Source organism: Hyaena hyaena, unplaced genomic scaffold (assembly GCF_003009895.1).
Source record: "Hyaena hyaena isolate Hyena2069 unplaced genomic scaffold, ASM300989v1 scaffold_418, whole genome shotgun sequence".
NCBI lineage: Eukaryota > Metazoa > Chordata > Mammalia > Carnivora > Hyaenidae > Hyaena > Hyaena hyaena.
This window is the reverse complement of record NW_024081051.1, coordinates 1,131,635-1,148,578: the sequence shown is the minus strand read 5'-3', so window position 1 is coordinate 1,148,578 and position 16,944 is coordinate 1,131,635. Positions and strand designations below refer to the sequence as shown.

Here is a 16,944-nt window from a genome sequence, read left to right as displayed (position 1 = left end):
GCTGAACTGGTTAAGCATCAGACTCTGCGTTTCCACTCAGGTCATGATCTTGTGGTTTGATCAAGAGTCCTAAGGTGGGGGCTCTCTGCTGTGTGCTTGGGATTCTCTCTCCCTCTCTGTCTGCCCCTCCCCTGCTTGCTCATGAGCTCTTTTGCTCCCTCTCTCTCAAAATAAATATTAAAACTTAAACACTAAGAAAACCAAGAATGTTCTTAAAAACATTTTTAAGAGACGTAGGAAATAGCTTATCCCCAAGAGTCAAGCATTAAAGGCAACTGTGCAGGGTTTGGGCAACCCTGACCTGATGAATTAATCCTTTACTGCAACAAAGAATGAAATCGGAGCAGAAAATATAAATTCTAATGTCACCTTTCAGGGGCCAGCCAAGTGACTCTTGGCCCCCAAAATAGAAACCCAACTAGAACAAGAATGATAAGACTGGAGTTTCCATTAAGGTACCAAAAACAAGGGCTGCTGCACACCAAAGGGAAGTTCTACACCAAAGTGCAGAATTTACAAAGAAAATTAACTTCATGCAGTCCCATGGCTCTTAGGCTCCTCTCAGCCTGATTATGAAGATAAAGGGGTGGGTGGAGCAGCAAGAGTTCTCTACTGAACAGAGGGCATTAGGAAAGAGATCTGTGGAGCACGTATCCAGTGTGGTGAGCACAACCCCACCCTCACACTGAGCTGAGCTGGGGGCTCGGGGTGGGGGGGTCCTATTCAGTGAGATAACTATGTGACTCCAGAGGTGGAGGAAGAAGAAGCCATGGGGATCACAGGGCTCAAATGCACAACCAAGGCAAAGAGCCAGCAATTCCAGCAGAGCAGAGGTGGACCACATGCAAGAGTCAGCAGTGGGGTCAAGTTTGGTTTAGTCCAACAGTGCCCATAAGCAAGCCAAAAGGAATCCAGACAGAGGAAACTGTAGGTGGACCTAAGTTCCTAGGAATTAAGGAAGAGTCACCAAATAAAGCCCACCAACATAAAGATGTGCCCCTCGTCCCCCAAGCCAGGGGAGTAGCAGGGACGGGAGGCTCACCAGAACCTAAAGAGCCCACAGGAGAGTCACAGCTTTAACCAAAAACTATCCTACTTCCTATCCTCACCTCCTCCCACACCACTCAATCTAGAACCTTGATTGAGAGACAATCAAGAAAATCTAAGAGAAAATCTAAGAGACAGAAAATCTAAGAGACAGAGAACACAAAAAGCAGAAGCCGAGCACAGCCCTTTCTCTCACAGCAAGTGGTTGCCAAGTACAAGTCTTAACTGAAAGAAGGGAGAAAATGTCTTACCTTTGAATGAAGACTGATGTGCTGATTAAAATGTTCAACTGCATATTTTTATTTTTTTAATGTAGGCCCCATGTCCAACGTGGGGCTAGAACTCACAACCCTGAGATCAAGAGTCACATGCGCTACCAACTGAGCCAGCCAGGTGCCCTTAACTGCATATTTTTTTAAGTTGAGCCTGTATTTTGTGACTTCTATGTCCTAAGATTAGCACCACTTGAATGTACCTTTTGTCTTTTATTTACTACTGAATTCCAAGCATCTAGAAGACTGGCTGGCTCACAGGAGTGCTCATTAAACAGCCGCTGAATCAATAACTTGAAGAGTAAATTAAAAAGTCCTAGGTCTGATACCTTTTCACAAAGACAAAAAGCTTTCCAAGCTGAGTACACTTTAAAGAGATGGTGAGAAACAAAAATATTTGATCATCTTCCACAAGTTCTGTATTTAACACACTGAATACATAAAGAAAGAATATGTCATTAACAACACAGCTTGGTACTTCCTTAGAACACAAAAACAGCTGCAGTGGTGACTTTTCCAGGGGGACAGAATATGTAGACCTTGAATGGCCCCACCCGTCATTATGGCTTGCCCATCTCTGGAGTGAGACAAATGTCCTTACAGTCACTGACACCACTGTACCTTGTATGCATCTAACTCCCCCAACTACATCTGACTCCAAGCTCCCTAACTGGTTTTGGATGAAAACCAGTTTCACTGGTTCCAGCTCAGCTCAAAACAGTATTGCTCACTCTAATAAATTTGCACTGGCTCCCATCTCAGCACCGTGTGAATTTAGTTACAGCAAGACACCCAAGCACCTACGTCTTCAAAGGGCCAAACGCAGCTGTGTCTCCCCATGGTCCACTCTCACTCCTTCTATTCTCCACCTCCGGTTCACTCCTTACCTCAACAAGGCAGGTTTTGACCCTAATGAGCAACTGAAACTGCCCTCCTTACAGTAACCATAACCCACTAATGCCAAATCTAGCAAACACTGAGGATACGAGAACTTACGTAGATGTGGTCTGGAGGTATGAAAAGAACCAGGGGAGTATGGAATTTAAAAATAAAAGTCAAGGAGGAAAGAATTTTAGAAAGAAATGTTCGCCAAAGTCAATGCAAGAGAACAAACCACTAAGACGAGGACTGGGAAGCACCCAGTAGATCCGCTGGTGTGGAAGTCCCTGGTCACCTGGTCCGCAGTTTTCGTGGAGAGTGGCGGGGGGGGGGGGGGGGGGGGGGGGGTGTTCTGGCTGTGGTGGGTGGAGTACAAAGCCATAGTGGTGGGCAAAGCCCGAAGAAGAGCTGATGAACTGCAAAGGGCTAACGAGTGCAGGGATGTGAGAAAGGAAATCAAGTGAAGGTTGTCTTTCGAGGACTGTGGTTGGGAAGAAGAAATAGAGCAGTCAGTAGCTGGGAAGGTACAGGATAGAAGAGACCGATGGGTCAGGCTTTTGCACTTTTCAGAACACACTCAGGAAAAAGATCTCAGTTAAAAGTACCTAACGCTGGGGGCGCCTGAGTGGTTCAGCGGGTTAAGCGTCTGACTCTTTTTTTTTTTTTTAATGTTTTATTTATTTCTAGGAGAGAGAGAGAGAGAGAGACAGCGTGAGCAGGGGAGGGTCAGAGAGAGAGGGAGTCACAGACTGAAACAGGCTCCAGGCTCTGAGCTGGCAGTCAGCACAGAGCCCGACGCGGGGCTCAAACCCATGAACCGCGAGATCATGACCCAAGCGAAAGTCAGACGCTTAACCGACTAAGCCACCTAGGCGCCCCAGCGTCTGACTCTTGATATCAGCTCAGGTCATGATCTCATGATTCCTGAGATCAAGTCCCACATCAGGCTCTGCACTGATAACACACAGCCTGCTTGGGATTCTCTCTCTGTCTCTCCCCCACTTGTGCTCTCCCTCTCTCTCAAAATAAAAAAACTTAAAAAACAAAACAAAAAACCCCTAACCCTGGTCTAGAAGCTTGACACACACTAAGTTTTTTTCATTTTGTTTTTAATGTTTTATTTACTTCTGAGAGTGAGACAGCGTGAACAGGGGAGGGTCATAGAGAGAGGGAGACACAGAATCTGAAACAGGCTCCAGGATCTGAGCTGTCAGCACAGAGCCTGATGCCGGGCTCGAACCCATGAACCACAAGGTCATGACCTGAGCCAAAGTCGGACGCTTAACCAACTGAGCCACATAACTTTTAATCTTTACAACAACTCAATAAAACAGATAGTAATATTCTCTCCTTTCCACAGGTAGGGGATCTGAAGCACTCTGGGAGTCTCTGAAAAGCTCCCTACAGCATCAACAGAAAAAAAGCACCAGATTTAACCACATGCCAAGCTCATCCTCTCAGAGGAGAGAATGAGGAAGTGGCGTTAGCAAAGGCAGTAAAGAATGAGTTAGGAAGAGATGGAGGGTGGCCTCAGCTGGGGGAAGGGTGCTTCATTCCTTTAGCCTGGGGAAAAGGGAAAGGATCAAAGTCTGTACGCCAGACCAACTCTTACTCATCTCTCAAAACTCAACTTGAGTATCACCCACTCGATGTGAAGTCTTTGACAACTGTTAAAGTGTGGATATAAACAAGACAGGTGACAGCCCCTATTTTGGGGGTATTTTAAGAGTGATATGGGTAGAAACTGGGAAGAGTCTTGTCAGGGCCCAGGGAGATGACTGAACCCAAGGACGCAGCTCAGATCAGGTGCCACACAAACACGAGGTGACACCAGGTGACTGTAGCGGGACAGGAGCACCAGGTCTCTCAGAGTCTAGATGAGAATGCAACTCCAGACTTGATATGGAAGGTGCCAGAAATGGGCTGTAAACTGGAGACAACGAGGAGAATGGAGAGTCTGGGGATCAGGGTCACCGTGGTGAGAGACAGAGAGAATAGCAGCTGCAAGAGTTTGTTCACAACAAAAGACAAATCAAATTGAACTGGGGGGAAAAGACGGGTTTCCTCCAAGGAAACACCCGTCACTGCCTACTCTGCCATCTCCTCTTTCCCTACCACCCCTCAGCCGCTAGAACCGCCTCAGGTCCTGTCCTCGGCCTCTAACTCTACTCAGCACTTCCGGTGTCCTCACGCACGTCCGTGGCAGAGCTCCCACCAAACTACCCACGTCCAGCCCAGCTCCCTCCCCCCAAATGTCCCCTGGGGAATCTCTGGGCAGTACAGAACACCGCCCCCACACACACACATTAAGTGTGTCCACAGCTGAACTCATCTTTCCCCCAAAATGAGCTCCCCTTTTCCGCATCCCCCTAGTGAATGTCTCCCCGGAGTCACCTCCAACTCCTCCTCACCTCCCAAATGCAACAAGTTTTGATGGCACACCCCACCTACTCCCACGTCTTTAGAATCTTTCCTCACTCTTCCCGTTCATTTTCACCGCTACCGCCTGACCTCGGCCTGCAGCACCTCCCACTGGGCCCCAACGATTTTCTCTGCCCCTGCCGCTGGCCACCCTCTGGCTCCGATCCAAATCTCTCTGTCCACTAGAATCTCCAGGGGATAACCTTAAAAATTAGATTTCTGATGCCCACAATATTCCTTCTCAATCTCTCTGGGGATGAGACCCAGGGCTATGGATGGCCATCCAGAAAGCTCGATGGTTGACGTTTTGCACCAGGCCTCAGGCAGCACCGCTCCCCTCACCGACAGTCCTGCCCCGCCCCCCCCACAGCACCATGAGACAGGCACCAGTGGTGCTCCAGGCCGTCACCTCCGTCCGCTTCTCCGGACGCTGCCTACCAGTCATTCCCGCCTGTGTCCCTGAGTAGCAAGGGCCTTAGCCATCCCGCCACCTCCTTCCCCAGCACCTCCTCTCCTCCCTCGTCAGGTGGGGGCTTTCACTACCCTCTCCTAAGCTGCTCAGTCTGGCCATAACTGTCAATTCTTTAATTCGAGGTCAGAGTCACAAACGTGTTCCCTTGATTTATTGCCCTAGAAGCACCAGCATTCTTCAGCACCTTGAAAATCCCCAGCTGTGTCTGGTTCAGTCTTTGCGTTTGCTGTTTCCTTTTTGCAAAATGCACATTTCAATAAATTCTGACACGGCTGGCTCCTTCATACCATTCGGGTCTCCACTCCTTCGTACCATTCGGGTCTCCACTCCACTCAAAATTAAAGTCACTTTCCCAGATATCCTCCCGGACCACACTCGCTGAAGCAGTCGTGCACCATAACCTCAACCTATTACACTTGTATTTTCTTGTATTTTCTTCATGTATTTTCTTTCATGTATTTTCTTCATGACACTTATCACTATGTGAAATCACATTGTTAACTTACTTGATGCTGGTCTCCTTTATCCTGTTTACCACTTTATCCTCTGTACACAGTGTGTGGCTTACATGGGTACCCAACAGACACTTGCTGAATAAATGAGAGGAAGGCAAATGCAGCACAAAATCACCATTATCTACTAGTCACAAAAAGAGGGAAATATGCGAGTGGTAGGAAATAGTAGGGACTTTTCCCTTGAAAAGAGAATGTTACTTATCATCCACAGGGCAGATTATTCTTCTGCAGGATACTTACTCAAGATCAGAACTTCTGATCAGAACCAAAGAGCCACACAACTTACCTAAATGAAATCAATCCCCTCTCAGTGGGTAGCCTTGCAAAGAAAAATGTTAAAGCAGGTAACTGCTCATACCTGGTCTTGCCAAAGACCAGTCCTGGAAAAACTGCCCAAACTCCACTGCAAACAAGGCAAGACTTGTTCAACACTGCAATCCCTGCACCGAGCAGTTTCCAGCCCACAACAGATGTCAAAACATTTGTTAAATGAGCACATAAGACACAGCCTTCTGAGGAATGGCCATCCCATCAAGTCTTACCCTGAGGATACACTTATTTTAGAAACAGCACAAGGCAGCTGAGAAGTCTTGGCCTCTGCCTCTCTCCTGGGCAGGAGTCTGGTTCCTAGAATTCAGTACTCATCAACCCTGTGCCATAGGGAATCAAGTATTACTTTCTCCAGTGTCACCGTGTATCAAATCTGAATAAACTTTGCCAATACAATGTCTAATACGGTGTCGTAACCACTGACAGTGATCAGTAAACCAGTAATACACTACAGTGACCTTTCTAATTTTTTCATGTATTTTGTTCGGCAAGTAAGGATGGCTCAGAATGTTGAAATAACTAAAATTAAAGATGCTACCATTAATTTTACATCCACCAGTGTATGGCTCACTGTGTGATCCCAAGAAAAATCACACCACCTTCTTGACCAACAGTGTCCATAATCTTCTGTTCTTTTTCCAAAGGGTAGTTTGGGTAAGATGAACTAGCTAGTACTCGTTTTTTGTTTTTTGTTATTTTTTTAACTGGCTAGTATTTGTAACCTACTCCGAAGCCGATGAGTATCATCAGTCAAATCAATTATGAAACAAAGGAAATCAGGGGCGCCTGGATGGCTCAGTTGGTTGAGCATCAGACTCTTGATTTTGGCTCAGGTCATGATTTGACAGTTTGTGGGATCAAGCCCCGCACTGACTCTGCACTGACAGCATGAAGCCTGCTTGGGATTCTCTCCCTCTCTCTCTGCCCTTCCCCGGTGTGTGTGTGTGCTTGCTTGCTCTCTCTCTCTCTCTCACAATAAATAAATTTTTTAAAAAGGGGAAAATCATAAATATTCAATCTACTCCAAAACCAGAGGCTGAGAAGTGAAGACGATTTTAAATTAGACGGAGACCTGTATTCTCAGAAAAGACTTCCCACAATCACAAAAGATCTTTAATCTTTGGAAAGGTCAACTGCTTCCACACTCTGGCAAGCTTAAGTTCACATGTAGAGAGCTATGAAGTACTAACAGTGACAAGATATCGGAAAATTATGCCTGTTGAACAGTTTACTGTTGCTCTACTAGTGCCTGATCCCAGGGCTGTTTACTTAACACACAGCCCACCTCACCAAAAGCCAAAGAAACAATTTCAGTGAAAAAAATAAAGCTGTTTAAAAAGTTGCATATACTTCATTGCCCTCTCTCTGCTGACCACCGCTGACGTTCAAGGAAAACATCACAACATCCAGCAGCAACGTCCGCGCCTTCCTGCCAAAGGACTTCTTAACTTCCTTCCACTTTAATGGACTTTAATCAGTTTTTATTTGTCTAAAAACTCTTAAGGGACACCGAGGAAGAAAGAGTCCTAAGTAAACCTGAGGAGCCAGCTCCTGAGATGGAGGCTGGACTCTGCATCTGGGGAAGAGCCAGTTCGGTCCCTCCGTAGCCTAAATGGAGCAAGGTGACTGGGAAGGGGGCAAGCTTCCAGCATCGGCTCCACCGGGGCAAGCCTCTTCTTTCGGCCTGGCAGCCGCGCCGACGGGCGCAAGGGGTCGAGCCCGGTACACATGAGGACTCCCAGCCCGACCCTAACCGTCCAGCCCACCTGCGGCAGCCCCTGGAACACCTGAGCATCGCACCTGGGGCGCCCAGGTGGGGGCCGGGGCTGACGGCGGACCTCAGTCCCCACGGGCCCCTCCAGTGTGAGGTGGGGGCGGTGCCCGCTGCCCCTCACGGGCAGGGACCACTGAGGTTCCGGGCGCGGGGATGAAGGGTCGGCCCCCAAACCGCCTGCAACCCCGAGGGTCCCCGCTGCCCCAGGCTTCTCAAGGAGGTGCCTAGGGTGGCGCGTAGGGAACAGCCAGGAAGGCGGCAGCCGGTACTCACAAAGCCCACTGGAGCCGGTGCTGGTGAACATGGTCCCGCCGGCCCCGGAGCCCCCGCGGGGGACAGGGGGAGGGGAAGTGGAGGTGGAGGGACCCGGCGACGACGCAGGCGCACTCCTGGCGTGGCGGCGAATCTGGCAACAGGATTCCACTCTGGGGCTGTCTGTGAGAGGCGCATGCGCGGCCCGTGGGGCGCACCGCTTCTCCCGCCCCTCCTTCCTGCCTGGGAAGGGAAGTCGGTCCGCAGCTGGGGCGATCCGTGTGTCCGCGTTTTTCCGACTGCCGCGGGTCCCCCTTTGGGAGAGGAATGGGGACTAAGGCGAAAGCGTGTAACTCCTGGAAGCTCCGCTTAAATACTCAGCGCCGCCTGGGGCCGGGTGGAGCCGCGTGGGAGCGGACTCTCCGACCGTGCCAGCGTGGGGATATCCCGCGCGACCTCTAACCTCTCTGCGGACGGGACGCCCGGCGCGTTCCACGCATGCTCAGTCTTTCCGGCCAGGCCCCCTCCCCCCACCTTGAAGTTCGCTGCCGCGAGGACTGTAGACAATAAATGTCTCGAGTTCTGGTGTCCCGCCGAGTGCTAGAGGCCCCTCGGTCTCGGGGAGCAGCCCTATCCAGCGTCATTCCTTTCCTACATCGATCCCGTATGGAACCCCATGAAAAAAACGCCGAGTGTCGTGGTCCCCAGACCCCACCCCACCACAGCGCGCCGGCAGGTGACCGGGATCCCGGGAGTGACGCGAGCCTTACCCATGGCTGAGCGACCTTGCTCCCTAAACTTCTGCTTTGGCGTCCGTCCAGACTTGGGCCATTTCATTTTTTTTTCCACTTGCAAAGTTAATCTTTGCTAAAGCAAAGTCATGTTGTTGTTTTTTTAAACGAGTTGAACCTGAAAACTTTGCTTTTGTGTTCTGCAGTTATTAATATGTATTATGGAGACGTTGACCAACTACAATGCTAAATGAAAAGGACAGGCTGCGAAACTATGCATGGCTTACTTTAAAAAGAAACGCTTTTTGGGGACGCCTTGGTGGCTCGGTTGGTTGAGCCTCCGAATTTGGCTCAGGTCATGATCTCACGGTTTGGGAGTTCGAGCCTTGCATCGGGCTCTGCTGACAGTGCAGAGCCCGCTTCAGATCCTCTGCCCCTCTCTGTCTGCCTCTCCCCCGCTCATGCTCTCTCTCTCAAAAATAAATAAACATTTTGAAAAAAATAATAATATTGGAGTGCTTGAGAGGTGCCGGTGGCCCAAAATATTAACACTGATTTATTGCTAGAAGGCAAAAGTATAAGTGACTTATTTTCTTTAGGCTTTTCTTTGTTAAGTTTGTTCATGGCCTTGAAATAGATTTTACACTTCCCTTCAGATTCATCTAACTGAATTATTTTGCAACAAAATGATACTGTGAAGGTCCTTTAAGTTTTGCAGAAGCTGTTAGCTGCAATAAAACTGCCAGCATCACTCAACGGTTCTCAAAGTAGGTGTGGCGACTCCCCCGGCCCCAAGTTAGGGATTTTTTTACTCTTATTCATTCAGAGTATTGGAATTTGCCACCATGCGTTTGGAAGGGCTACATAACTCAGTAAACCGATATTTTCCAGTTGATCAATGGAAATACTGCGCAATTCAAACTTCAAGATAAACCAGTAAATTTTAGTGAAACAGTACAAACAGTTCATGGATAGGCTTTCAGATTTCTCATTACAACTAATCTTTTGAGACACTATTGTTGCAGGATTTTTTTTTACCTCAATACCCGAGATTTGTTGTCTCACCGCTTTGAAGAAAGAAGAGGTGGACACAAAATTAAAATGAGCAGCAGGCAAAAGTTTGTTAAAGTACAAGATCAGAAAGGAAGAGTAGTATGAAAGTTCTTTTTACAGAGAGGGGTCATTCAAAGTGAATACCTGCGGACTATACACAAGGGACTGTTTCATAGGGTTTTGGCGGGTCCCCTTATCTTCCCCTTGTTCATTCTCAGGTTCTACCCTCCTCAGCTAGGTAATTCTAAATGCCTATCATTCCTTTTTGATTGGCTCATTCATTTCCATTCTATGAGGGGTGGTCTATGGCCGTACTGTTCCTTGTGGGTCATGCATTTTATGGTCTACTTATTTTTAGTCAGGTCCTTTGTCAAATTCATGAAGGAAACCTAAGGGGGAGTAGTTAGTCTGTCACATTCTTAAGAGAGGAATTTTATGCCTGAAGTAGTTTGCTCAAGTGCAGATGGTCCCAGAAAAAATGTTTTAAAATACATGTTTTTCACCACCCAGGGACCTTCAAGCCTTAGCTTCTCCCTTTCTGCTTACTGAGTCCTGTCTTTCCCTATCATACTACCATTTGAGGGGTACCTGAGGTGCTCAGTCAGTTCAACACCCAACTCATTATTTCAGCTCAGGTCACAATCCCACAGTGGCGGGATTGAGCCCTTTGTCGGCTCCATACAGAGCATGAGGCCGGCTTGGGATTTTCCCTCTCTCTCTCTCTGCCCCTCCCCTGTTCATGCTCTCTCTTTCTCAAATAAATATTAAAAAAAGAAACTACTGGGGCACCTGGGTGGCTTAGTCGGTTAAGCGTCCGACTTTCACTTAGGTCATGATCTCGCGGTTCATGGGTTCGAGCCCCGCGTCGGGCTCTGTGCTGACTGCCAGCTCAGAGCCTGGAGCCTGTTTCAGTCTGTGACTCCCTCTCTCTCTGACCCTCCCCTGCTCTCTCTCTCTCTCTCCTAAAAATAAATTTTAAAAAAATTTAAAAAAAGAAACTACCATATAAGCTGTGCTGTAGCATCAAAAAAAGGCACATATTATCTGAAATGACTATTAAAATGCTTCCTTTTCCAACTGCAAAGCTGTGTGAGGCCCCATTCTCTTCATTTACTTCAACCTAAACAGTGTACCACAACAAACTGAAAGCAGAAGCAGAGATGAGGATCCAGCTGTCTTCTATAAAGCCAAACATCGGACGTTTGCAGAAATGTGCAATAACGTTCTTCCCCATAATTCTTTGCTTGAGACAGTAACAATAATTTTTCATAAAAATATATAAGTTATGTTCTTTGCGATGCATATGTTATTGATATTTTAAAATTAATTTCAAACGTTTGTTTTCCTAACTTTTTAAATGTTTATTTACTTTTGAAACAGAAAGAGAGAGAGAGCAGGGGAGGGACTGAGGGAGAAAGCGGAAGATACAGAATCCGAAGCAGGCTCCAGGCTCCAAGCTGTCAGCAGAGTCCAACACAGGGCTGGAACCCACAAACTGTGAGCCTATGACCTGAGCTGAAATTGGACGCTTAACCAACTGAGCCACCTAGTGCCCCTAATCTCAAACAGTTTAAAATTTTCCTGTCTCTTAGTTAATTTCTAATATGGTAAGTACTGATAGATATAAACCCATGCTGGCAAAAGCTTTTGCAGTTCTCTATTATCTTGGAGAGTTCTGAAGAGATTTCAAGATCAAGATCACAAGGTTTGAGAACTGCTGAAATAGGAGATAAAACACTGAAGTTTAAAAAAAAAAAACAGACAAAACCTTATGTGTATTTATGTTTGATTTTTCAACATTCTTAACTAAATGCACAATAACTTAATATGGTACACAGACCTTACTTGAGAGTATTTTCAATGATCCATGCTTTGTACGTGTACTCTATATATAGAGTTCTCTGAACCTGTACATATTGAAAGCTGTGGGGTTTATCTTCTAAGAAGTACTGTCCTTGGATGGACAGCATTGGCTTCAGCTGGGATCTTGTTTGGACTAAAGAATGCCAGGCCCTACCCCCAGACTTGCTAAAGCAGCATTTAACAATACCCTCAGCTGCTCTGTATGCAAAAGTCTGAGAAGCACAAGTGCCGTGATTCTCAACACGGGGTGAAATTTGGCCTCCAGAGGGCACTTGCCAATACTTGGAAACACTTCCGGTGTTGCAGTTGTGAGAGGGGCCACTACTGGCATCTAATGGGCAGATGGAAAGTGAAACATCCTGCAATACAAAGGACCACCTCCCACAATGAAAAATTCTCCTGCCCCAAATGTCCATCATGCAAGGTTGAGAACTCCTAGGTTAGTGTGATTTAGCCAGTCTTTATCATGCAGTCCCAGATTAGCTCATTTCTAATGTCCTTGCCTATATTTCCACTTTGTCTCTTCTCTTAGAGAACTAATTCTGTCAATTATTAGGCATCATCATTTGCCTTGCTATGTCTTGCTTAATCTGCTTTCTACATTGGGGTAGTAGAGATTTAGTAGCGATAGGCCTGACAGAGTAAGCCCCTAGCAGGCACGGGAGGGGTCTTACCAAATGTTGCACCCTCCCCATTTTTTGAGTCTCTTGGTGTGAAGGCATTGTCTTCCTTTCATAAACTAAAACACAACATCTCTAAGGGTTTAGCATTAGAAAGCAAATCTCAGAGGAGGGGGGAGTTTGGGGGGAAGTTTGTTGACCAAACATCCCTGACAGATGCCTTTCCTGTATATTTCAGAGTGTCTTTAACACAGTGTTCCTTTCATAGAATAGAGCTAGAAAGAATTTTTCCTAAAGATTATTAAGCAGTAGAGGGGGCCAATAACAGCAACCAAAATAAGAACCACACACTTCAAAGTACCAAGTCCTGATCAGATGATGGCTCCAATGCCTTCTTAAGCTTGTAAGCCTATTTCCATATTCTGGCTGAGGACCCCCTTTCCAAATTCCCAGGGATTCTAGTCAGCAAACTTTTGGAGGAATCAGTAGATAATGACTAGAGTTGATGGTCAATCCTAGGATAAAGCAGCCTTTATACTGCTTTAAATGCATTTTCAGCATATAATATCTATGAAACTAATATTCATGAGAAAATAGGTCTGGAATCTTTTTAAAGAGTAGTTACATCTTTTTACTGATTCAATAATGTTCATATTAGATGTTTACTGAGTAAGGAGCCTTTCAGAAATCTGTTAAGTGTATTTTTGTTTGTCACAATGACAACCTCTGATACTGCATGGGGTCCAGTAAATGACAGACACAATCCTTTTACAGAAAAAAAAAGAAAGAAAGAAAGAAAGAAAGAAAGAAAGAAAGAAAGGGACTTAATTTCTTTCCTAATGTATTTGTAGTTTTTTTCTAATATTTATTTTTGAGGGACAGAGAGAGACAGAGTGCAAGCAGGGAGGGACAGAGAGAGAGGGAGACACAGAATCCAAAGCAGGTTCCAGGCTCTGAGCTGTCAGCACAGAGCCCGACGTGGGGCTCAAACCTATGAACTGTGAGGTCATGACCTGAGCAGAAGTCAGATGCTTAACCAACTGAGCCACCCAGGCACCCCCTCAACCCATTTTTTTAATGTTTATTTATTTTGAGAGAGAATATCTGTGCTTGTGGGAGGGCTAGAGAGAGAGAGAGAGAGAGAGACTCCCTAGCAGGCTCCATGCTGTCAGTGCAGAGCCCAACGTAGGGCTTGAACTCACGAACCCAGAGATCATGACCTGAGCCAAAATCAAGAGCTGGACACTTAACCAACTGAGCCACCCAGGTGCCCCATCCTATCCGCTTTCACTCTCCAACCTCATGCTTCTTCTGTAGGTATAAGTCCATTTGTATTTATGTGAATCTAGAAACAATTCCATTTTACATGTAAACATGTACTTGGCAGAGTTTTAATTCATACTGAATTTTCCAGAAATGCAACTATTTACTGCTTTGATTGTTACTTGAAAGTTACTTAAGAGTTGTTCACCAATTCAAAATACCGTATCACCTGCGACAACTCTGCGTATTGCATTTCTGTCCCCCAGGACCGGTTTCCACGTACGGCTGATGCACTCTTAGTGATTCTATAGCTTTCGCAAAGATATACAAATCTAGCCCTGATTTTTAAAATATTAAAAATATTTTTATATATGTGAAATGTTTTTTAAAAGGTGTTGAGGATACTCCGTTGAATATTTGAAAGTGTCCATACTGATGACATAGTTTTTTTTTTTCTAATTTATCTAGATGCACCCATCAAGATTAAGTGAATATTTTATAAAGAAAGACACACGGGGCGCCTGGGTGGCTTAGTCGGTTAAGCGTCTGACTTTCGCTTAGGTCATGATCTCGCGGTTCATGGGTTCGAGCCCCACGTCGAGCTCTGTGCTGCCAGCTCAGAGCCTGGAGCGTATTTCAGAGTCTGTATCTCCCTCTCCCTCTGACCCTCCCCTGCTCACGCTGTCTCTCTCTCTCTCTCTCTCCTAGAAATAAATAAAAAAACATTAAAAAAAATAAAGAAAATAAAGACAGACACAGAGTTGGCAAAGGTAGAAACTTCAGAGATCTGAGGAAAGTTTGAAAATCATAGTATTGTCCCTAAAATGTTTCTTTTGAAAGATATAGTTACCTTATTTCTTTTTTTCTTTTCTTTTCTTTTCATTTTGTTTCTGTTTGTTTGTTTGTTTTACGGGATTTTTTAATGTTTATTTTTGAGAGAGACAGAATGTGAGTGGGGGAGGGGCAGAGAGAGAGGGAGACACAGAATGCGAAGCAGGCTCCAGGCTCTGAGCCGTCAGCACAGAGCCTGATGCAGGGCTCACACTCAGGAGCCGTGGAATCATGATCTGGGCAGAAGTCAGATGCTTAACCGACTGAGCAACCCAGGCGTCCCTTTCTTTTTTTTTTAAGGAAAGGCAGACCACCAGGGGCAGCACCTCACTTGGATGTGTCTGGAGTCTTGGAAGCTGGACTCCCACAAAGGGACCCTGAGAGTTTGTCTGGAGGTTCCGACAGGGGACAGCATCTATCATATATCCTTGACCTAAGAAGGTCCTCCTCTGTCTGTGAAGATCGTCCTCACGGACCAAGCACAAAGCTTCAGGAGGGACACACGTGGAGCAGTGAGGGAGGGAACACCCGCGGAGCCAGCCAAATCAGCGAATCAACGCTGGTGATCCATGGGGTGACAGACATCACAGTCAGATCACCCTCATATCCTATAGGTACCATTTCCTAACAGCACAAATGATAGCAATCTGGGGTCCACCAGACAACATAAGAGAAAAATTAATTTTACCAGCTGCATGAGAGGCTGTAATTAATGAGAGTAAGAAATTTTAAAAATTTCTTCTGTTCTGTTGAGCAATAGTATTGTATGTAGAAGAATCTATGAAGAATCCCAAGCGATAGAAAATGGGCTGTGACATGATCTACGGACAGAAGAGTGTCGGTTGGAAATGAACGGAAATAACTCCATAGTAATAATTTCTGCTAACCACAAACGCAAGATTGATGGGAGTAAAGCCATTGAGTAGAAAATGTACTTCCATATGCACAGACAAGAGAGACCCAGAGTTGTGAACATTTGAAATTCTTAAACATTATTTCACAGGAAACGTTTCCCTTTGGCAATGCCCTTGCACAACAGATGCAGCAGTAACCATGGTCAGTGAGTCACACGGGTTGATAAACAACTGAGAAGTAGCAGCAGCCATGTTAGCAAGTCGTTGAATTAATCATTGACAACCTCAGTCACCAGAAATCTCAGTGCAGGACCCACACATCACTGGATCCTATCAGTGCTATTGAATAAAAGATTATTTTGTGATCGTGGCAGTGCCTGAGAAGGCGTTTGACTGCCTTCTGCTACGTGTGGAAAGAAGATGGTATTCTGAAGAAAATTGTTTTAAAACATTTTATTTATTCTTTGATACTAACATGCAATCTTTATTTCAGTCAATGAAAAATTAAATAGTGATATCAAAATATTACAAAGTGATTTGACATATCACATGTGATATATATCACATGTATCAGAAATGTTAGATGAAGTCTTTAAACTTCAAGCAAATGAGATTGAGATTACGAAAGAGGAAAGGATTATCATGAAATTTTTCAATGAACTTATGATTTTATTTTAAAAATTTTTTATGTTTATTTATTTTTGAGAGAAAGAGAGAGAGACAGAGTGTAAGTGGGGGAGGGCCGAGAGAGAGGGGCACAGAATCTGAAGCACACTCCAGACTTTGAGTTGTCAGCACAGAGCCTGACACGGGGCTCCAACTCACAAACTGTGAGATCATGACCTGAGCAGAAGCTGGATTCTTAACTGACTGAGCCAGCCAGGCATCCCAAGAAACTTACCATTTTAAGAGATGCTTTCTTGCCCAGAATTTTTACACTTCCAGTATCTGTAGCAGCTAAGACTAGGTAGGTCTGAAATACTGGTTTGAGATTGTAGTGCTCATTCTCATGCTACTTAAAAACATATGATGATTATGTCTAAAGATCATTGTGGATTTGTAATATCAGATTAGATGATTAATGCGCTTAAAAATGATGCAACATATTAGCCAATTTGCAGGAAATACTGAGCTAAAACATGATTTAATGGGGATGTCCTTCTTTAATATGATTTATTACAGTTTTCTACTGCATATGTAGGTGAAGAGGGTTTCAGTGCAGTGGAAAAATTCCTGCAAAAGCAAAATGTAATGGAACATTTGAGATTTCTTTTAACAGAATCGGAACCTCATTAAGTTTCATCAATTAATTTAAAAAAATTCAGATTACCACCATCTGTTTTAGCTTGAGTCTCACCAAAAGCAGACTTGGAGACAAAGTTTCAAGCTGTCTGGAAGCTGTCCTAGGAAAGACCAGTGCGAGAGTGGTGAGACAGGGAAAGGAAGGGTGGAAGCCAGTAGAGACGAATTATCCGACTGTAGGCAGTGGAGCCCATGCCCCCAGGTCATCCCGGCAGCGGGGGGGAGGCAGCAGGGGTGCGTGGCCACGGATCCCATCACTCCCTGCCAGCTCTCTGCAAGCAGCGCAGGTTCTCCCCACACGCAGGCCACCGTGTGAGCGAGCGGAGCCCATGGGGACAGGGCAAGCCTGTGCGGGTTTCAGGTTTTCGTGACAGAATGACAAGGAGCTCCACTGAGGAATTTGTGTATCGAAATCATGCTGTGGGGCTTTTTATTTGGGAAATGATAGGGCTGGTTTGCCTTTTC

General features: G+C 45.6%; 1 protein-coding gene across 3 annotated transcripts in view; it reads right to left on the bottom strand.

Moving 5' to 3' along the window:
* The window catches only part of UBAC2 (UBA domain containing 2), a 176,719-nt gene extending 168,337 nt beyond the window's left edge, over positions 1–8,382 (bottom strand). For 2 of the 3 annotated variants that reach the window (XR_005531795.1, XR_005531794.1), the window contains exon 1: positions 7,984–8,382. Coding sequence is in view for 1 of the 3 variants with exons in the window: in XM_039252528.1 (XP_039108459.1) it covers positions 7,984–8,014 (31 nt within the window). In the remaining 2 variants the exon portion in view is untranslated. The remainder of the gene's footprint in view (positions 1–7,983) is intronic. The other variant, XM_039252528.1, reaches the window with a different exon arrangement.
* Positions 8,383–16,944: the final 8,562 nt, after the last annotated feature.